We start from the raw sequence: 23,925 nt of genomic DNA on the forward strand, positions 1-23,925 counted from the left end.
ATACTGCTTGGTAGAGTCTTTCAAAGGCCTTCTATGGTAGGCTCCTGTCCTGTTTCTTGTTTTCTCCTACTTCCAATGTCCATCCCATTTGTCTTTCTAAGTGAGGATTGATTATCTTACCCCAGGTCCTCCTTCTTGTTTAGCTTCTTTAGGTATACAGATTTTAGTATGTTTATCCTATCTTTTAGGTGTAGTATCTACTTATTAGTGAGTATATGCCATGTGTGTCTTTTTGCTTCTGGGATACCTCATTCAGGATGATCTTTTCTAGATCCCCCCATTTGCCTGCAAATGTCATGATTTCCTTGTTTTTAATTGCTGAGTAGTATTCCATTGTGTAAATGTACCACACTTTCTGTATCCATTCCTCAGTTGATGTACATCTGGGTTGTTTCCAGGTTCTAGTTAGTTTAGTTCATAAACTAGCATAATTCTTAATTGCATTTTGTAACCACAATTTAGTGTAGCTATCACCCCTTATCAAGTAACTTCACTTTGCAACATGGAAAAAACCATTACAGGAAACCACCCAAAATTCAGAATACAAATGAATGTACTAGGCCCAATATACACATTCCATCCTGCAGAGAAGTTCCTTAAACAGGAAGGAAAATCAATCAAAATAACTTCAGGGATTTGCTTTTCCCTGATGACTGATGACACTGAGCATTTCTTTAAGTGTTTCTCTGCCATTTGGTACTCCTCTACAAAGAATTATCTGTTTAGCTCTGTACCCCATTTTTAATTGGATTACTCGGTTTGTTGGTATTTAATTTTTTGAGTTCTTTATATGCTCTGGATATTAGCTCTCTCTCAGATGCAGGGTTGGTGAAGATCCTTTCCTAGTCTGTAGGCTGTTTTGTTCTGTTGGCAGTGTCCTTTGCCTTACAGAAGCTTTTCGGTTTCATGAGGTCCCATTTATTGGTTGCTGATCTTAGAGCCTGAGCTTTTAGTGTTCTGTTGAGGAAGTTGTCTCCTGTGCCAATGAGTTCCAGACGCTTTCCCCACCTTTTCTTCTAACAGATTCAGTGGTTTGGTTTTATGTTGAGGTCTTTGATCCATTGGACTTGGGTTTTGTGCTGAGTGATAAATATGAATCTATTTGCATTTTTCTACAGGTAGACATCCAGTTTTACTAGCATAATTTAAAGATCATCCTGTGTGAGATAACCCAGATGCAGAAAGATTCACATAGTGTATGCTTACTTATAAGTGGATATTATCCATGTTATATAGGATAAACATACTGAGATCTATAGTCCTAAATAAGCTAAAAAACAAGAAAGACCCTAGGAAAGAGGCTGAAAGCTCATTCAGAAGAACGAACAGGATAGACACCAGATGTAGATGACAAGGAACAGGATAAGAGTCTTCCACAAGGGACCTCTGAAAGACTTTGCTCATCATGGCATAGAAGGGAATACACAGACTCATAGCCACACTTTGGGGAGACTGCAGGGAACCTATGGAAGAAGGCAGAGCTAGAAAGACCTGGAGGGATCAGCAGCTCCACAAAAGAACAACAGAGCCAGAAAATCTGGGCCCAGGGGAGCCTGCAGGGACTGATGAATCAACCAAGGACCATACATGGAGAGGACCTAACCTTCTGCTCAGATGTAGCCCGTAGGGAGCTCAATCTTTATGTGGGTTTCCTAGTAATGGAAGAAGGCTCAGTCACTGGCATGAAGTTGGTTGCCTGCTCTTTGATCGCCTCCCCCTGGCAAGGTGGTCTTACTAGGCCACAGTGAAAGAGGACCCAAACAGTCCTGATAAGACCTGATAGGATACAGTCAAATAGTAGGGGAGAAGGACCTCCCTTATCAGTAGACTAGGGGAGGTACATGGAGGGGAAAGAGGAATTGACAGTGGGACTTGGAGGAGATGAGGGCGGGGCCTACAGACAGGATACAAAGTGAATAAATTATAATAAATAATAATAATAATGAAAAATTAAAACTAGCTTCAGAGAGCTCCTGAAACCGATCAAATTTACTAGGCTCCTCCCTACCAGAGTGAGCAATAAAACTGATGGTCCTTCTCAGATAATCTATCTGCAAGGAGATTCAGACAAGGCAAGCTATAAAGAAGACTCTGAGAGCACATCAGTTTCTATGGAAGAAACAGAAATCAGCTGAGCTGCTTGGATAAAGTTTAGAGCAACTGAGAAAGGACACTCTTGAACCTGTTGAGCTACTTTAACACAGTACAGTGTGCACCAGGTTCCCAGATTTGTGAAATGTCACCCCAGCTGGATGGGCTCTGTGATTCAGGGCTCTGTGTCTTTGAGTTTTTGTTCCTGTAACTTCTCATTCATATTCCTGCAAGTAAATGAGAGCATTCATTGGTTCACCAAGTTGTAACCAAGTTGTATCCGCACTTTGGTCTGTTGTGGGATCACAATCTGGGGAGAGTAGCATCTCCCCAGGAAAAAATTTATCACATAACAACACTCCACACAACATGTTGTCTTAGCAGCATGGCTATCCAAGTAAGACCTGAATAAGAACCACACCAACAGACAGGCTGACATTAAATAGAGGAATCTCACAGTTCCCTAACCCCAAAGAACTACAGATAACTTGGGAATGTTGAGAGTAGCAGAAATCATCTTCTCCCTGGGACAAAACCCTCTAATTGGTTATCCAATACCATATTATCAGACCTGAAATCATCTATATAAAAATAACATTATAAGGACTGAGCAGCTTGTTTTCACATATGTAGAAACACACTCTCTCCTCCTCTCCTCTCCCCTCCTCTCCCCTCCTCCCCTCTCCTCTCCTCCCTTCTCCTCCCCTCCCCTCCCATCCTCCCCTCTTCTCTCCTCTCCTCTCCCTCCCCTCCTCTCCTCTCCTCTCCCCCTCCCCCTCTCCCTCTCCCTCTCCCTCTCCTCTCCTCTTCTCCCCTCCCTTCTCCTCCCCTCTCCTCTCCTCTCCTCCCCTCCCCTCTCCTCCTTTCCCCTTCTTGTCCTGTCCTGTCTTGTCCTCTGCTGTCCTCTCCTCTCCTTTTCTCTCTTGTCCTCTGTTCTCCTCTGCTCTCCTTACCCCTCCTCTCTTCTCATTTTCTTTTTTCTCCCCTCCACTCCTCCTCTCCCTTTTGCTACTCTCCCTCCCCTCCCCTGGACTCCCTTCTTTGTGTGTGTGTGCGTGTGTGTGCGTGTGTGTATGTGTGTGTGTGTGTGTATGTGTGTGTGTGGCTAGATAAGTATGATTGTGAAGATACATGTTGATTTTTCTTATTCCTACATTGTAAATATATATATATATATATCTTTTAATTTATACAGAGGAGGGGATGAGATAAGAGCCTCCCAAAGCTTTATGAATACATGTGTTAGGCTGGGCCCTCACATTTCTATCTAACTATCCCTAGGCCTAGGACTAGAAGCTTCTGGCCTACATATAATCTAATCTTCTGTAATTCTGGACCCTGAAGACTTTAGCTTCCTGTCTCTATCTGTTAATTTAGGCCTAGAAGGTTTTTAGCCTCCAAAACTTACTGATGAATAAGCTCACCCTTTCTATATTTTTCTTAATTCTGGCTGGCTGGTCTAACTCAGCTGTTGTTGTTCAAAACTCCACTCCAGAATGACTGATTCAAACTGTATTGTCTCTGCTTCTCACTGAAGTGCTCTGCTTGCAAAAAACTGCCTCAGGACTCTGAGAATTGAACTGCATGAACTCAACAGTACTGTACATTCTGTCAAATCTTTCTCTGACTTGTCATTTTGTCTGTCCCTCAATTAGACAGCCTTATTTGAGATTAAAGGCGTGCACTAAATTCTAGCCAGAGGGATTAAAGATGTGTATTCCAGCCAGTGGGACAAAAGGTGTATACCAAGGGATTTCTGTATTCCTGCCATACCACACAGAACTAGATCTTTGGATGTGGTCTCTTGCCAGAATAGCCATGTTGCTGAATTAAAATTGCTTTACACTACATGGATGTCACTGACTGAAACCTACTTATGCATTTGCTTCAGAATCTTCAGGATTTAACTCATCATTATACTTGCCAATCTGGAGAAAATAAAACTTTGACTTTTTAATAGTTTCAATGACTTTCCTTGGAGTATATTACTTTTTTTTTCCTGTTTGAGTGTTTCAGAGACCCCCTGCTGAACCAGTCATGATTTAGTTTTATGTAAGTTTGAACAATGGTATGCCTTGATTGCCTTAAGTGCCACTTAAATTCTGTCCTATAAAACAAGGCTTGGGAGCTTATATGAAATGCAAACTCCCAAGTGTGAACTGGACTGAATGAGTTAGAATGGTCCCCCCCATCAGTGGACTTGGAAAGGGGCACGGTGGAGATGAGGGAGGGAGGGAGGGAGGGACAGGGAGGGAATGAGGGATTGGGACACGGCTGGGATACAGAGTTAATAAAATGTAACTGATAAAAAAAATAAAATAAAAAAAATAAAACAAAAAAAAAAATAAAAAAAAAAGAATGTACATTTTTAACAGGATTCTCTGACGATACAATTTTAGACCGTGTACCTATATGAAGTTAAAAAGGTAGAAAGAGACAAAAATCTTGTCCACTCAAATTTAATAGTTTCTCAAAGAAAACTCATATTTGTGCCGGAGGATAGACAAGATGTTAAACATGCAAAAAACAAACAAACAATATGTATAGTCACAGGCATTATATAATAAATATTGTTGTATATTGGTTATGGTATCAGGCATTTTCCAGACAATATATAGTATTTATAGTAATCTGTAACACATTATTAATCTGGTACTTTAGTCTTCAACAGATGAAATTGTGTACCCCAAATTCTTATTGGAAATGATCAAATGAAGCTATAGTGTATTATTAAGTCCAAATAAGTACAGTGGAGAAACCTGAGTAAGAGAAGGATATAAAATATGAACAAGAATGATGAGAGAAAGTATCTATTTAGAAAAGTGGGTGAAGGTGATCCTGGAAAAATAAAGCTGACCAAAGATATGCACAGCTCAAAAGTCACTGAGCACTATACCAGAGAGAAAAAGAGGTAATTTTGAAGTGGTTGATTGGGAGTGAGTTTGACTCTTCTGAGGAGAGGCAAAGACAAAAAATAAATACATCAGGGATCCAATGATGAATAAAAAGACAAGAGACATTTGGTGATAAATATTAGGTGGTGATATTCAATTATTATGATGGAAAATCACTGAAAGCTTTTGAATTGAGAAATGGCATTTGATTTGTTGATTAAATGTACTATCTTAGGTGCATGCGTAGTGAATAATGATCACTAGGAAAATCACATATGTTTGGAATGAGATAGGAGGTACCTGTGGTGGCAGGGCTAAGACAGAAGCAATAAAAGACAGGAGATATACTGTGAAGGGAAAAACAGAGGTAGTTGCTAATGAAGTGTGTGTGTGCATGTGTGTGTGTGTAGAAAATAATTACTTCTAGGATGTTGCCATGAAAAATTGGTACGTATTTGGGCTGACCAAGGAAATTGAGAGCATTGGCAACGAAACAATCAGAGAAGCCAACTTTGGTCTAGACAAGTTTGAAATGCTTGCTAGCGTTCACAGTGACATTGCTGAAACTACAATTGGGCAAACTACCTTGGAGAGGTTTGGGTCAGAGATACAAGTCTGAGAAAGACGTCAGTTGTTTGCAGCCACCCTGCTCAGAACACCTTCATTAGGGTTCTATGTCACCCTCACTGATATAGTCAGGCAATCGTGCAGACATCAGAAAGTTCTGCTACCTTGTAGTTTCACCAGTGGGTACAGGCCTCTATTGTACCTGCTGTAGAGGAATGCAAATCTGGAGAGGTTTGTAGCCACTCTTCTATCTTCATGGTCTCATTTTCTAACTCCAGGGGTTTATTGGTGAGATGAGGTCAGATGTCCCAACCTAACTGGAAGGCTCTCGGAATGTGAAGATACTGTAGCATCTACTGGGTCCTGCTGGTTCTTGTGGGGTATTTGATTTCTACACAGAAAAGTAAGGCTGTAGAGAAGTGGTTCTCAACCTTCCAAATGCTGCAACCCTTTAATACAGTTCCTCATGTTGTGGTGACCCCAGTCATAAAATCATCTTCATTGCTACTTCATAATTGTAATTTTGCTACTGTTATGACTTGTGTTGTAAATATTTTTTGAAAATGGAGGTTTGCCAAAAGGGTCCCAACCACCAGGTTGAGAACCACTGTTTTGGGGGGAAAAAAGTCTTACCAATTATTTCAGACAGGCCACAGCATTTCTGAAGTTAATGTAACACAATTATTCAAAACTAAGCTAAGGCAGGAAAGTGCAGCTGTAAATTTTTCTTAATAATCTATTGTTTCCCTCTCCTTATCTAATCTAATGTAGCTGTTAGTGCTCTCTCAGATCTATTCTAAAGTGACATGCAAATAAATCTTCACACATGCTTTAGTCAGAAGACAACTAATGAAATCTTTTCAGATAAATAAATCCTGAAGTCAGTACTGTTCATTCATAATGTGCTGAAAATTGAGAATGCGGACATCGAGCAAGTCTTTTCAGTTAACTTCATCTACCACAAAACAAAAACAAACAAACAAAAAACAAAACCCAGAACACATATACCGCTATTGAATTAAAGCCTGGGAGGGTTCAGTGCTTTCTTTCTAGAATGGAGGGCGTCTCTTTATAATCTTGAAGGCTATCTTTCACACAATTTTAATTGCAACAAACTTTTACTACATTAAGCCAGTTTTTCACTGATCGATAATTTTTCACCATATGACTTTTTTCATACCTCATCATTTTAAGATTACATTACATTGTAGAAGTATGGATGAAAATACTTTAAGACAGATATTTTGTCTCTTAAAAACTCAAAACATAACAATGATGTGTGTGTTTTTTTGTTTTTTTTTTTTTTTTTTGTCCAGAGACCAATTTAAATAACATTTCTTTAGGAAGGAATTGCTACTGCTCTTGGAGTTCCATCAGAATCCTCTAAACTTTAAAATAACCAAGATTCTCAAGAGGCACAGTCTGCGCATAGTGAGATGTGGAGTGTCATTGCTTTTGAAAAGTGTGACATAATGATGGGATTTGTCACAGACACTGGGTGTTTAAGCAACTATTGCTTCCTTTAGAGCGGCTTCCTTTTGAGGAGCTTTGTTTCATTGTAGAAGCATAATAGCCTAAATGCTACAATTTTTTAATATAGAAATCTGGGAATTACTAGCCATAATCATTGAGATATTTACAGAATAATGTAGGAAATAATTGCTGTCTTGACACAGTTATTTAACCATTGCAGTCAAGTAATGAACAAATCATGTGACTGTTTACTGTTTATATAACAACTTGTAGTGTTCCTGTTTTTGTTTATAAAAAATGTGTTTGTATGATCACTGGTAAAATATTTATTTTAAAATGATCCACTGTCATTTCAAATAAAGTTATATAATTTAAACAGATACATGTGAATATATTTCTGTCCATTGTTTATGCTAGAGTCTAAATATTTACTTAATTATTAATTTTTTCCAAGGCTTTGAGGTGATGTTTGATAACTCATACGAGATCATAAAATCAATAAATAATGAACACAGTCTATAGTGACTTAGATAGAGCTACAAGAAAAAATAGAGCATATGTTCAGTCCATTATGAAGATCATATTTACATAAATTTTCCATAAAGTCTACTGATGGAGAATAAATGACTCCACAGGGAAAATATGAGCATTAACAACTCAATGAAGTTTTCATTAAGTGAAAAGAGACACATTAAATAGTTAAGCTTTGCTTATTAGATACTAAATTAACACCAGTTTATATTTAGCTAATGATTTGTTAAATCCAAGAAAGAAAAGTACATTACAGTCAACATTTGCATTTCAAAAGTCATGAGAACTGTTTTTCACTTATCTATGTAATGTATTAATTGAACAGTAGTGAGAAAGCCTGAGTTAAGCCGCAGCTGTATATACAATTGAGATTCATGGAATTATAAAGAAAGCTAATAGTAAGGTAAACAAATGGAAATAATGCTAAACTAGCAGAACTGATTTGTGTTTTTTCTAAAACATTCCAGGTGTTGTCAAAGTGGATTATGGAGATGTGTCAGTCAGAAAAACACTAAGAGAAAATCTGAAGTGTAAGCCTTTTTCTTGGTACCTAGAAAACATCTATCCGGACTCCCAGATCCCAAGACGTTATTACTCACTTGGTGAGGTATGAATTATTTATTTTGCTTAAGTTATAAATACATTTGCAAGTGGAGCAATTTCTAAGGAGCATAATATTTTTTTCATATTATGAAAAAAATGCTATAAGGGTTTTAAATGGATCTATTTTAAATTACTTCTCATTTTTATTTTTTTCAAGGAGTATAAAAGTCTTCACTGTGAGAAACTGTAAAGTATGGGGAAATTTCTTTACCAACAAACAACAGTTTGTGCTGTATGAACTTCTCTTTATTTTTTTTCTGTGGACTCCAAATAGGTTTTACTTCTGAGTATTGTAACCATTAATATTTTCTGTATGAAAAGCAAAACTGGGATTTAAAATGCAGCAAACCTAAAACTATGCACCCACAAATTCTGATACAATAATGTATTTTTCAACAATAAAATATATTTTCCAAACAAAAATCTAAAACTGAAAAGTTTGTCATTAGTTATATTTTGGAAATTAGAGTAATATCTGATCAATAAGGATAGATAGATTCCCTCAACTGCTCCAAAAGTCATTCAGTAGACAATAGTTAATCAATACATCACAAGCAATATCAATAGCCTTTTAAACCAATACTCCAACCAAGGACCATGCATGGAGAGGACCTAGACCTGTTGTCAGAGGAAACCCACAGGCTGCTCAGTTTCCAAGTGGGTTTCCTTGTAAAGGTTATAGGGGCTATCTTTGACATGAACTCAGTGGTCAGCTCTTTGATTACCTCCCCCTGGGGGTTTCAGCCTTGCCAGGCCACAGAGGAAGATGATGCAGCCAGCCCTGTTGAGACCTGATAGGCTAGGGGACTAGGGAAAGGGCATAGGGGAAAAAGAGGAAAGGTGGGTTGAGCTGGGAAGAAATGAGGGAGGGGGCTGTATGGAAATACAAAGTGAATAAACTGTAATAAATAAATAAATAAAAATTTTAAAAGTAAAATATGAGTATCAGCATCTGCTTGGATACCTGACCGTTAGAGTCTTTCAGAGGCCCCCTGTGGAAGGCTCCTGTCCTTTTCCCTGTCTTCTCCTACTTCTGATATCTATCCTGTTTGCCCTTTTGAATGAGGATTAAACCTCCCTATTAGTGGATTAGGGGAGGGACATAGTAGGGGAAGAGAAAGGGAGGGTGGTACCAAGAGGAGATGAGGGAAGGCCTAGGCCGGGATACGAAATGAATAAATGAAATAATAAAGAAAAAAATTAAAAAGTGAAATTTCAAAGCTACAAAAAAAAAAAAAATTAAAATACCCAAGTCGGATCTTAGTGTTATAAAATGGATTCGACACTCATTGGTCTGTACCATTCACTTCTAAATTACTTAGACTGCTTAAATGTACACAACTAGGTTCATAATTATACATGTACACTTACAATAATCAATTGTTCAAAATATGAATTATTCCCTTTATGGTATATGCTCGCTGTTGGTAGTTTCCCACTTGCTATTTAACATGTTTATGATTCAAACTAAACTTTATTGATTATGATAAAAAGAACTTGACCACGATAATACAATTTATTTAGGAAATAATATTTAATAAATATGTTTACATTTTAATTATCTTCTTGTAGATAATAATAGTAAAATATATAATACCTAATAAGGTTTATTCAAGTATATTTGGTGGTCATCAACCTGGATAGAAAGAAGACAAAGGAAGAAACTTTGATCAAATCGTAAGGAGCTGAGTTGTTTTTAATGACTAATTTGAAGTGCCTTTCCCAATGCACTGTTGGCCGAACTGTTATCCTTCATCAGTTACGCCTAAATTATGTTTATGTTTAAACTAGAACAATCTTTTCACACAAGCCATGGTAATCCATTGGTAATCTCTAATAGAATGTTTAATAGTCTTATTGAAATGCTGGTTGATCTCAATCTCTCCTTTGAAGATTGTGGTGTTTTTCTTCTTGATATACAGTATTACTCCAAGTTTCTCAGTAACACATAAGAAATCATTGCCTGCCTTTTAGTCAAGCGGGGGGAGACAATGAATGCCACGGACCGGCCCAGTCGGGCTCCCGTCGTTCGTGGGAGAGCAAGGCTTTAGACAGGAAGACACGGTTTCGGCGAAGAATTGACAGACAGAGACACCTTGATGGTTTTACCTCTGCTGCAACTTTACTGAAATCAAGCTAGTATTTTTATAATGATTTTACAAAAGGCACCTTAAAATTGGCATACTTCCCAGAACATTTAGACTTTTACCAAGAATACAAAGTTTACATTTTAACTCAAAATGCAATCAAACATAAAGCAGTACCCACAAATAATCTTGGCCTAAAAACTTTTTGATCAGAGCAAACAAAGGAAAAGAAACCTCAAATATAGTTTCATTATTGCTAACCAATGAAGAGGAAAGTCAGGAGCTAAGTCAGATGCCTGCCAAAGTCCTTCTCTATATTAAAATCTAACTACACCTTTGTTAACCCTCCTCCCATATGTCCTGCCCAAGATTTATGATCTTCTCTAGGAACAAGGCACTGAAGGGAGGGGGAAACTCCTGCCAGCTGCACCTCTCATGCTATTATTTCTTAAGAAGGAGCCTATTATTATTTTACTATTCTTAATGCCTATTAATACTAAATCTAATTCATTACTTTCCTTAAACTTATTTTTATTAAAGCCTTTAACAATCTACTAATAATAAATTTCTTTATAAAGTTAGTTGTGCTGTTTCAGGTGTCACAGGGAAAGATCAAAGAATTCATTATTCCAGCCCCAGAGCCACAACTGAAGAAGCGTAGAAATCTCAGAACACGTCTCTTTTCCAAGTGGGATGAGTTTGCCAGGGACCTTCCAGGGGGCATTATTTCCGGGGAAATCATATCCCCCGCCCTGTAGCTTATGCTACTATGGCGACACTGGCGTGGGTGTGGCAAATGAAGGAGAGAACCTTTTTGGGAGACTCACTGGGAACAATAGGTCACTCTTCAAAACACTTGAGCTTTATTGACTAAACAAAACTAGATGTTTACAGCGTTAATTAAAATGTTAATTTTAAGTTTTTATCATATCAAAAAATATAATTGACTTTTTAAAAAACAATGTTTAGTGCAGGAAAACTCCTCTTTGATAATGTGTTAATAGCAAGTTATCTATCTTCTGTAATAAATCAAGTATGTATACTTGATAAAAATATTCTATAAAAATTTCACAGTGATTGTTTTGGTATCTTTACAATGCATATAGAATAGGTAGCATAGTGTAATGGGAAAAAAAAAATCCCATGACCTCAAGAGAATCAGAGTCAGGCTCATATCCAACTCTCATAACTCTTGTAGTATCATTTGAGTGCAGGAAGCAGGGCTTTGGCAAATACGTAAGCTAGACTGCTACAGTGGGTTCCCATTGATTTTGTTGTTTTTAAATAACAATACTTCTCTCAATCTGGGCTCTGTTTTTGTTTTCTAGTTGAGGAAGAAACCATTACATAGGAATTTGTGTGACTGGCCTAAAAGCCACTTAGCAAGTTAAATTTTGAAGTCAGGATTCAAATAATGAAGTCCAGCACTGTAGCTCACACTTTTGCTCTGAATCATAAAACCACACTAGATTCACTAAAATATTTTTATTACTTAAAGTCTGAGTTCTGTTTTATATGCTAAGAATAAAAAGTTAAATTTAAAACAAACAAACAAAGTCTCCTACTCTAAAGCCATTCTACTAAAATTGAGAAGTGGATGCAAGGGTGTCAAAAGGCAATCAAACAGGAGGAATCAAAAGTACCCCACATAGCTACAGAGTGTGCTGTGGTCGTATTCAAACACAATGTAAGTTTAAAGCATCTTTGAGATACTTTCATTTTTTGGCCTTCCTGGTATATTAATGTACTAGAGTTTTCCACTTTAAAACCAGGCTCTAAAGAAATCCACCACATCATCTGTATCCATGGAAACAGAAAGGCAAATTCATCAACCTCTCCTCAATTCAATTTTGTTAACTATGTATTCACAGTTTAAGATAGGCATCTTGATAATGAGTTAGTGCTAAACTGCTAATGGACAACAGCACAATATAAGGTTTTGTTATTTTTTTTCTGCCTGTCATGTACTTCATTCTATATGAATGGATTTTCTAGAAGAATTCCAAGGTTGTGTCAGATGTAGAAGCTACTTGTTATCAAATTATTTTTTAATCTAATCGTGGACTATGAACTTGTCCTTTAATTTCTAATGAACTTTTAATTATTTAAGATTTTGCATAGTTCTCTAATTTCAGCTTTGTAAAAGGTCTATATATTTAATATTGTTCTAAGTTGATAAAAGAAAACATTTCTCCATCAGTTTTTCTTTGTTGCTTTTTTTCATTGTGTTTGATGATATAGAGTCTCATGGCCATCAGCGGCTCTATTATATATCAACACCAAAATAAACATCAATAAGGTTATTCATATCAGACATCATTATCTTACTGTCTGATGTTTACATCCTACTCAGATAATTGAAATATTACTTTCTCATTCCGCAAATTATCTGCAATTGTCAATCAGAAGTTAAAAGCTGTGCAATTGCTTTGAACTCAATCCTTTAAGTAACTTAATGAAGCATGTGCCTTTTAGACTCAGCAAGCAGATCATAATGGAATAAGGAGGTTGAGCCCTTTGCAGCATTAAATTCTCTCTTAAGTCGCCCTTTAGCTTATGTAGATTTAACTTGACAGGTTCAGATATTCTAAATATAAAGGCTAATTCAAATACAAGATTGAAATAAATAACCTTCTAAAATAGAATGCTGGCCCAAGTTTTTGAGCTTTGACAGGGTAGCATTCTGTATATACTGTGAGCTATTTGCGACAAAGGACTATCAGAGGGCAAAAGGATGGAAAGAAGGAATTTTTTGGAGCTAAATGACTTAACCTTCGGTACTTAAAATTTCCATTTGCATGATGCCTGGACATGTTTTGACATTGGTCTCTGCACTTTGTATCATGTTGTTGACCTCAGCACTCTCTTTTTCTTTTAGATCCTTTAACCACATCAGCTAGTTAATGCCCTCATATGCATGGTATTATATTTCTTAAATATTTTAAAAAGCAAACATAAATAGATAAAAATAGACATCCGAAAAGTTGCTAGGCTGGGGGGATTATGGATAAAATCGGTTACTAACAAGTGTGGAAGCTAAAATGCATGAAAGCTTACTATCCTTGGTAATCAGATTTATTTATAGAATCAGAATGTTCTTGACCTTTTAATAGGATAGCCCAGTAAAAATAAGTCTCATTCTAGGTCAGGCATACAAATGGGTACATTCTCTATTCATGCTTTAATTCCAAAATCTTGGTCACTCAGCAGCTAATTTCCTGTCCAGAATAAATGAGTGTGCACATCGGTTGGTGAAATATGTCATATTTTTATAATGTAGAGAGGAATTCACTTTGATTTTATTACTTTTATAGGTATTGATACAAACAACTGCAAGAAACTATTTGTAGTTGGGCACCTTAGTAAAGTATATTTTGACTTGTTAAATACATGAACTCTGCTCATCCTTATGATAAACTCAAATTTATAGTTATATATTATAGTGAATATATCTACAAAAGAAAATTATCTTATGAAAGATAAACATTACAATCTAGACCCAGTATAAGTATTTGATAAGTTAGATGATACACAATTTAAAGAAATGCATTGTTGTGATTAATATTTTCCAAAGTTCTTGTTCAAGTGTAGTAAATTATGTTATTCTTTATTTTTACAATGAGGTTTTTTTAATGCAATGATAATCTGGTGAGAGGAGGACAATCCCTCTATTTTTAGATTGGAGTAACAATGTTCTTGGCAATCCATCTGAGGGAATAAAGCTAATTACCGCTAAGAAAGCTTCTAGTGAGCAGAAAAACAAAACAAACAAACAAACAAACAAATAAAAAACTGTGTAATGGCTTGCTGACTTCCAGCATTAAAACAGTAAAGTGAAAAAACAATATTATTGTGTCTACCCTTTAGAATTATTTTCAAGCAATAAAAGATTATGCGTAAAAAAAAAAAAAAAAGAAACCTCAAAGCAGACAACCAATTAAAGTTAGAAGTGCCTTGGTCTTATGCCATGCATTCAAAGATAGATCTCAGTCAAAGAATGTCTAGCCTTCAAAACTCCCACGGTGCTCTGGTTACTTTGATGTTGGGTATAGAACACAAATATAAAACTTTCATTGTTATTGGGGTTTTTCTGTTTTAATTAATTTCTTTTTTGCTCACTTTATATCCTGGAAGAAGCCCCATGCTCCCTCCCCTTCCAGTCTTACCCTCCCCCATTCCTCTGAAAAGGGGAGCTCCCTTTCCCATCCACCCCTGCTCAGTCTTGATGCAACTTGATATAAGGGGTTCTTAATCGATAAAGTTCTTTACTGGTTGATTGTAATTTCTTGACTGACAGGTCAGGACATTGTCCACTGCTTTCCCAACAACGCCCTTTAGGAGCACTCACTTGACTGTAATACCAAAATGTCATTAGGTATCTGGTTTTAAAATTATGTACAGCATAGTATGTTTATGTAGGTCAGAGGAAAACTTCCACCATGAAGGTCCTATTGATAGAGGTTAGGTCTTCATGTTTGAAGGCAAATGCCTTACCTGCTGAGCCATCTTACTGGACCTGTGTCTAGTCCACATAACTGGTTTCCCAGTTCTGTTTCTGATGACTTATGACAAATATAATTATATAATTAGGATTAGGATTTTTCACTGCCTCTAATATGCAATAACTCTTCCCTTGCTGGTTTCTTCCAGGCCTCCTTTATAATACTCACTTTATCTGAATGTCAGGACTGGCCATTCCGAGCATCACCCTAATAGCTCTATTAATTACCTGTGTAAACTTAGCACTTGTTCAACGTTTGTCATTCATTGACACAATGGAAGATAAATCTTGATTTTCAACTTTATGGGTTTTAAAGGTTCCCAAGAGATATATGAAGTTCACCCCTGGGTTTGTGTGTACATTTTATATCTACAGACGATAAGGCAGAAAAGAACAACTTCCCTTAATGTGGAGTGCACCATGGTAGGGGATAGAAGATGAAGGCTTAGCTTCAGCTTGGGTAAGGGTGCACAATTTGAAGACTGATGTGACCCTGTGCACATTTATCTAAGCTCAACCACCCATCCATGCTATTTCTCTTCTCCCAGCTTTAGTACCCAGGCAGTCTGAGATACTTAACTGTGTTTCAGATGCTGTAACAACTTTGCGCTACACTCTGAAGGACAAGTGATACACTATGTGCACACAGATTAAGAAGCCACACAGCATGGTTGTAGCTTCAAAAATAGGGCAGGCTTCTACTAATAAAAATAGATCAACTCTGGAATTCTTTTTATCTGACATCATCGTAGTAAAACACAAAGAATGCCAGGACACAGACTAAAAATGGAAAATGGGAAGAAAAATTAATACTAAAAGAAAAGAAAGTGTGACTTTGACAACAAAATGAGATATTGAGGTAGATTGAGACTCTGCGGTAGAAGCTGCCACATTCATCACTTGGCATGACATTGCCATCTTTGCAGAAGGAACGGGAGGAAGAAAAGAGAGGTCAAATTGAAATTAGGACAGGTTACTTCCCAAGTCCAGCACTTCCTGATGAGGAATTGTTTCCAGCTAATTTAAAATTAGCAGCGGAACCTGGGAAGGGCCTTTGCACGTGGGTCGAGTCCTCAGTTTGTCATTTGGAGGGTCTCAGCATCCTGTTATCTGTGGGTTCTTAAAGCTCGCCAGCCCCACTTTAAACAAAATGGAAGAGGTAAACCAAACTGACAGATTAAAAAACAGTGGAGACCTTTAAATAAACAGCAAAATCTCTTTATGAAGTAGGAAATGGCCCCTGATCCACCTCTCCCAAAGACCAGCAGGGTCAACTAACCAGACCCCAGAAGGGCTTGCTGAAGTAGAAGCATCAACCAAGGATCATGAATGAACTGGACCTACAAAGACTTAGCAGATGGACAGCTTAGGCTTCCTGTGGGTACTCTAGTAAGGGAAATGGAGACTGCATAGGACAAGAACTAACTTAGCAGCTTTAATTAAGTAATTAATCAATTTATTTATTTATTTATTTTATCACTTTCCCCTGGCATGACTACCTTACCAGGCCACAGGTGAAAAGGACATGGTTAGTCTTGATGCAACTTGATGAGCTGGGGTTGATGGGAAAGGGAGCTTCCACTTTTTGAGTAACAAGCCTAGAGGGGAAGTGACATAGAGACTGGGACTGAAGGGGAAGAGGGATGGGGCTACAACCAAGATGTAAAGTGAATAAAAAGTGAATATTTTTTTAAAAGTTGAAGAAAATAAAATTCATGCAAAGAAGAAAAAAAATAATTTTAAAACTTATACAAAGAATGAACGCTAAATGTGTAATCAGGAGTACTTATATCATTATAGGTAACGCAAATATGCTGAAATTTTAGGATACAACCTAATCATTAAAAAGAAACTAAATTACAAATTAACAATAATATTCAAATTTAGCAAAGCTCTAGGATACATCAAAAATTAAAGAACAAGTAGTGTCTGAAATAATTGCTTAAAAATTGATGACATACAATTTTAGTTTTAATAGAATAACCCATTTTAATTTTAAGAGTAGGAAAGGAGGCATAATAGCAGACAGGTGACAATTGCGGCTACTGAATACTAGATTAATAAAAACTGATTAGCACAGTGGCTGTGGAGCAGTGAGCAGAGAGCTGGGTTCATGTTATTTAGTCTTGGACTAATCCCGTGCTCTCTGTATTTGAATGAATAGTAATACCTCACTGTATGTGGGTTGGAGACAAGACAGGAAGTTAGACGGCAAGTATGGAACCTACTGCCACAATCTCAAGGAGAGGCTTGATTGCTTAGAAGAGGGTAACAGTGGAGATCAGGAAGTACATATTCGTACCTCCACCCCCACCACATGGAGGCAGAAGGAATTGCAGGTAGCTTGGATTTGACCCCAGGAAATTAAATAGACATCACAAAATATTCCAAAGTCCATATAAAATTCCAGTTGTCTATACAAGTGGAAAAAATGTCCTTATTTCCTGAGAACAATATTCTATGTTCATATGTGTTTAGGGCAGCTTTAGGTGAAAGCAAGTTGGTGAATCCAAAGTCTTTGACTGGCAACATATGGCTTTGAGGTTAAACTAAATAATGTTCTATTTACTTCCAGCATAAAGGGTCACTTTGAAAAGTTCAGTGACAATTTGTTTTGTTCACTCTCAACTTTAAAAGAATGTATTTTTCTAGACACCAAGTTGTCTTTACTATTTTAAAGTCTAATAGACCTTTTGCTCCTAAACACCTTGATTATTTCTTATTATGGAAAATATGGTGTATATTGTTCCTTTTCTCAATAACATTTCAATTTACAGGAATGTCTCATTGAGTTACACCCAATAATGTTATTTAAAGTAAATATAATTCATTTATTTCCCCTTCCCCTTTCTCCCTCTAACCCCACCCATGTCTCCCTCAGGCCCTCTCAGACTGATGGCCTGGATTTCTTTAGTTATAATTATTCCACACTTATGCATAAATATATGATATAGCATAGTGAGTTCGTTTAGTGTGGCTTAGGTGTGTATAACTTTAGGGCCGATCATTTTGTATTGAGTAAGTAACTAGGGGACTCATCCCTTGGAGAAGGTAATTCTCCCTTTCCCATGAGACAGCTTAAATCTAATGTATTATGAATATATTTTATTGCTTATTTTCATTGTTAAATGTAAGCTCCACAATGAAAGAAATTTTGTTCACTTTGTTAAGTTCTGTGTTGTTCTACCACAAGCAGTGCTTGATAGAAGATGTGGACTTTCTTAAGGCTTCTTGATTTAATCATTGAATTCATAAGGGATGACAGAAAACAGAAATTAATTTTATGTATCATAGATACATAGATCAATAATAAACTGTTCCTAAGGATAATATATTTTGGTCATTCTTTTTATCATTATAAAAAATCATGTTGTTGTAATGCGTTCACAAACAAAAACATCATATACCTAATTGAAAGCAGACATTCAAACACTTGCCCAGTCTCAAACTTGGGGGCTTTTTCAAATTCTATACCTAATTTATCAGAGTCAAATGTCATGTACTTATTTAATTCCTCTTTCAAATAGCACTATCCGGTTAGGCACAGGGGAAGATACGCTTTGAGATTTTTATTATCACAGCTACAAAACCTTACAAATGACTTTACATATAACACGGTAACTTCTCCCTAGTATTTATTCAAATGCCATGAACCTTGTGGAGATCTGCCTCTTGTACAAAGCTAACGAGAGGTATGATGTTGTAACTCAACTGTAAAGTGTATGATTTATTACACTATGTGAATTGCACAGAGAACTATTTGCTACACGTTCTATAAATTATCCCTTCATTATTATTGCACATGGGCTAGAAAATATTTGCCTACAGGTTCATCTCTCAAACAACTTAAACCAGTTTGAGAATAGAATCCAAACTACAGTACATTTAGTGTACTGGAATCCTAGGTGCTCCCAATGCAGTAAGCACTGTGTGTCTGCCCTGTCCATTCGGTTACTGCTCAGATTTCTTGATAAAACTGTCTATAACCCTGAACTAAATACCAACCCATCGAAATAGGGTTTGAGAATTTCTAGCCACTTCCATCTCTATCCCGGTGGGATCACAACTGTATATATTTTCTCAGTGAAGCCTCACTGCAAATCTAAGAATTTGTCCCATTCCTAGGAAACACTGTTTAACCATAAGGATCACAAAATAAGAAAATTGAACCATATACACCTCATCTGTCTTCTATAAAATTATATCAAACATCTCTAATTTTATTGATTTTCAAAAGTGAAATTTGTATCAAATGCATAATAACCACATAGAAAAAATTATGTATTTCAAAGTACAATGTACTTTAAATGTACATTAAAATGTACAATAAAATATGCATGTCTTTATATGGAAGAAAAGACAGAATTTTCAGATGTAAATATGTACTTGGGTGTTAAATAAAGAAAATTATTTGAAAAAAACATCATTTAATACAGGTATTTCCCCTGCTTTTTTAAATTTATTTTTATTTTATTAATTACAGTTTATTCATTTTGTATCCCCCCGTACCTCCGTCCCTCCTCCCCTCCCAATCCCACCCTTCCCCCATTCCCTACCTGTGCCCCCCCCAGTCCACTGATAGGGGAGGTCCTCGACCCCTATTACTATGGAACCCACTTGGACACTGAATTGCCATGGGCTACCTCTGTGCATGGGTTCCAAGCCATCTCCTGTTTTTTTTTTTTTTTATAACAACTTACAGTTAATTAAAAATTTTATCAAGTTTAATCCTAATGAGTGGCTTTTAAAATTACATTAAGCTCAAATGTGCATTAACGTTGCGTTAATTATGGGGCTGATGCAATATTTGGTTACAAACCAGTAACCTATTTCTGCACTTGGAAACAGTCTTGCTATTGAGAAATTAGCAATTTGAAATGGCATTTATCTGGCAACAGTGGTTTTGGGGGTCAAAACGTTCTCTAAAATTTAGCAACAAGATCTTTAAAAAATTTACAAATATGTCTTAGTCACAGAAACAAATCATGCAATTAAATTTTATTATAGAACAAGATAGAACATATGATATAGAAATATAAAAATATAAATTCAAGCACAATTTCATTTTCTTACATCTGACTCTATAAGAGTTTAAGAGTTGATTCTTTGGAATGAACCTGAAAAAATCCTAATATTTGAAAGTCTTTGAAAACATGTGTACAGACCTTCCCTCATTGCTTGATTAGATGCTAATCTCAAAATGAGCACAGTTTCAAGCCAGAAAGAGTTTAGAAATAGGTTTAAAAACTAATCATAAATAGAAAACGATAAGGTAATATTGAAAACGTGTTTTGGGGGGAAATTTCTTACAAACTTGGATTATTTAGTTAACAATCTGTAATTGTTGAGTATCAGGATGAGTTTATGGCTTAAGTGTTTGAGTTTGTTTGACTCTTCCATGTATGTGTGTTTTCTTTAGATAAGAAATGTTGAGACCAATCAATGCTTAGACAACATGGGCCGCAAAGAAAATGAAAAAGTGGGTATATTCAACTGCCACGGCATGGGAGGTAACCAGGTACCCAGCCTTTTATTGTCAACTCCTTACTTGGGGGTGGGAGAGGAGGGATACTGTCAAAGCAATGTAAACCAGTGTAAGGCCTGGTTTACATGCCAAGAATAAATGGATCGGCATTCCATTATGCTTATCTCATAGCTCCAGTTATCATAAAACAGCATTGCAAGATTAAATGAAAAAGGCAATATGTAAAATCAGCCTACATTTAGCGAGGACAGTCAGTATAACATCTCATTTTGTTATGATGCATAAATGTCCGTGTTCTGCTTCCCTATTAACTGAATAAGAAAAAAAAATGTTTCTAGAACCACAATGTTTTCCCAGTGGTTTTGGTACTTTGCTTTGTTAATTTATATGTGTATAAGAGTTTCCAAGAGTTTTTGAACTTCAATAAATATTGAAGCATATGAGTCAGCATAAGCAGAAAAAAACATGTAGGATGAATTTCCTGAGTGGCAGTTCAATTAATTACCAGAAATCTACCAGAGAACCGTGAGGAATCTTATGTTCTCCTCCAGCTCTGAAAAGTTTCACCAGGAGGGACACCAAGAGTCCATTTGACTGTGAGTCATTGAACTATATTGGTCCTGCTGCATGGCCACTTTAGGAAGCAGCATTTGGAATTCCTGGGAACTGCAATGACAAAGATTAATTTAGGACAGCAGCTAGTCAGTGAGCAAGCTGTCTTCAGAGGTTGATGGGGAAAACAACAAGTTCCGTGTCAGTAGAAACATCTGTGGGCAGAGTGAATTCAGGTTGCAACAGCTATTCCATCCAGCATCTGTCAAAATCCTGTACAGTGATACATGCTGACTTTGGTGCTATAATTTAAGGAGTAAATGTGCCCAGGTGAATTTGAGATCATGCTTCACAGAGAGCTGGCACGATACAGCTAAAAGTGTGAAAATGAATTTTCTCCCTTAGTAACAAAGCAAAAACATTAAAATCCTATTTAGTGTGTTCAGAGTTTCAGTTCCAGAAGAAAATATCCAAAATCAAATTTTAAATTATTTCATTTAGATAAAAAGGAATTACTGAAGATGATATAAAAACAATTTACGAAATATAAAATCTCTACATTATAAACTTAATGACAAACTATAAATCAAACCTACGATGGTCTATTTACATAAGCACTTAGCAAAGTGCAGAGATATACAGATGTTATTACTTCAAAGCCTTTTAATCTACAAAGCAATCAATACGACTAAGTTTTTGATGTTTGATTACTTACAAAATAAATTTATTTAATTATTTTTTTTCATTCTAAAGATACAATGGTTCATAATATAACTGAGGTAGTATGGTGTACACAAAATGCTCAGTTCATTCAAGCCTGCTAGAATTATCTTGATCATTGTTCCTAAGGATGTTCTCAAATATCTCTCTTTAATTGTCAAAAATTAAAACCAATTTGTATTGAATAACCAATTGGGATCAATCTTTAAAACATGTATTTACAAGTGTTACTAGAGGGACTGGGAAGGCTGCATTTACTATACTATTTAAGTATGTATATACATATATATATGTATATATAAATGTGTCTGTGCATATATATTTGTGTATATATAAACATACGTGTGTAATCCACACCCATAAATGTATGTACTAGCATTCAGAAAAGAAATGGGTCATGATTTGAAAGAGAGCAAAGAGATAGATGAGAAGTCTTGAAGGGAGAAAAACTAAAAACAGAATTATATTATAAATTCAAAAAGTAATTTAAGAACTAGAAAATCAAAGTATAGTTCACAGGCTTATTGTGAAAGCCAGAAAGCTTTCCTGTATCTTTTAGTATTGCCAATTTAACAGCAACTTCTGAAAAACTAAATAGTTAAAAAAGTTAGACCATATATAAAACTCTGTTATAATGATTTTTTGCCTTACTAAAACACAATATTTCTAAGTTACTTAATACAGATGAGTTTAAATTTTTTATTTACTTTTAAAAAGAGCACAATTTAGGGTTTTATTCTGAGTAACCTTTTCTATTTTTATGTTTGATTCATTCATGTTGTCATGGAAACATCTATTTTATAATAATTATTATTATTTATTACATTTATTATACTTATACAATTATAATTATATCATCATAATAAAAAATTATAATATAATCATAACAACAATTACAATTATAATAATTATTATTATTTCACAATTTATTCACATCGTATCCCTATTATATAGCCCTTTCCCTCATCTCCTCCAGGTCCCACCCTCCCTCTCTCTTCCTCCCCCCTCCCTCTCCCCTAGTCCACTGATAAAGACCTTCTCCCCTACTGTCTGAATCTAGCCTATCAGGTGCCATCAGGACTGCTTGTATCCTCTTCTGTGGACTGGCTAGGTTGCCCCATCAGGGAGAAGTGATCAAGGAGCAGGCAACCGAGTTCATGTCACACTGTCTCTTCTGCCCTTACTAGAGAATCCACATGGAGATTGAGCTGTCTACTGTCTACTGAGTAGGGGGTCTAGGTCCTTTCTGTGCAAGGTCTTTGGTTAATGCATCAACCATCAATGCTTTTTTGGATTTGTTGATCTTCTTGGGATACTCTTGTCCCTTCAGGGTCCTTCTATAGTCCCCTTCTTCTGTAAGACCCTCTGCCCTCTGTTGGGCTGTAAGTCTCTGCATCTGCTTCAATCCCGTCGGTTGAGGTCTTTTAGAGGACATGTGTGGTACGATCCCATCCTGTTCCCTCTCTTCTGCCGCTTCCAGTGTCTATTCTGTTTTCCCTTCTGAATGAGAATTAAGCATCTTCCCTAGGGGCCTCCTTGTTGTTTAGAACTTTAGGTCTGTATATTTTAGTATGGTTATCCTATATTATACAACTAATATCCACTTATAAGTGAGTATGTACCTTCTGTGTCTTTCTCTGTCTGGCTTACCTCACTCAGGATGATTTTTTTTTCTAGTTTCATCCATTTGCCTGGAAATTTCCTTGTTTTTTTTTTTTTTTTAATTCTTTAATTTTTATTAATTACAGCTTATTCACTTTGTATCCCCCTATACCTTCCTCCTTCCTCCCCTCCCAATCCAACCCTCCCTCCCTCTTCCCCACCTGTGCCCCTCTCCCAGTCTACTGATAAGGGAGGTCCTCCCCCTCTTCCCTCTGATCCTAGTCTATCAGGTCTCATCAGGACTAGCTGCATTGTTTTCCTCTGTGGCCTGGTAAGGCTGCTCTCCCCTCAGGGGGAGGTGATCAAAGAGCTGGCCAATCAGTTCATGTCAGAGACAGTCCCTGTCCCCATTACTATGGAACCCACTTGAACACTGAACTGACATGGGCTATATCTGAGCAGGGGTTCTAGTTGTTCTTGGTTGGAGTATCAGTCTCAGAAAAGACCCCTGGGCCCAGATTTCTTGGTTCTGCTGCTCTCCTTGTGGAGCTCCTATCCTCTCCAGGTCTTACTATCTCCCACTTCTTTCATAAGATTCACTAAGCTCTGCCCACAGTTTGGTTATGAGTCTCAGCATCTGCTTTGATACACTGCTGAGTAGAGTCTTTCAGAAGCACTCTATGGTAGGTTCCTGTCTTGTTTCCTGTTCTTTTTTTCTCCCCCTTTTCCAATGTCCATCCCGTTTGCCTTTCTGAATGAGTTTTAATCATCTTATCCAGGGTCCTCCTTCTTGCTTAGCTTCTTTAGGTGTACAGATTT

At 36.6% G+C, this 23,925-nt stretch overlaps 1 protein-coding gene across 3 annotated transcripts in view; it reads left to right on the plus strand.

The window, feature by feature from the left end:
• The window catches only part of Galnt13 (polypeptide N-acetylgalactosaminyltransferase 13), a 590,130-nt gene that overhangs the window by 522,542 nt on the left and 43,663 nt on the right, over positions 1-23,925 (plus strand). For 2 of the 3 annotated variants that reach the window (XM_060390179.1, XM_060390180.1), the window contains exons 9-10: positions 8,024-8,163; positions 20,167-20,265. In XM_060390179.1, the coding sequence (XP_060246162.1) occupies positions 8,024-8,163; positions 20,167-20,265 (239 nt within the window). The remainder of the gene's footprint in view (positions 1-8,023; positions 8,164-20,166; positions 20,266-23,925) is intronic. The other variant, XM_060390181.1, reaches the window with a different exon arrangement.

The sequence above is a fragment of the Meriones unguiculatus genome, chromosome 8, assembly GCF_030254825.1.
Source record: "Meriones unguiculatus strain TT.TT164.6M chromosome 8, Bangor_MerUng_6.1, whole genome shotgun sequence".
Lineage (NCBI taxonomy): Eukaryota > Metazoa > Chordata > Mammalia > Rodentia > Muridae > Meriones > Meriones unguiculatus.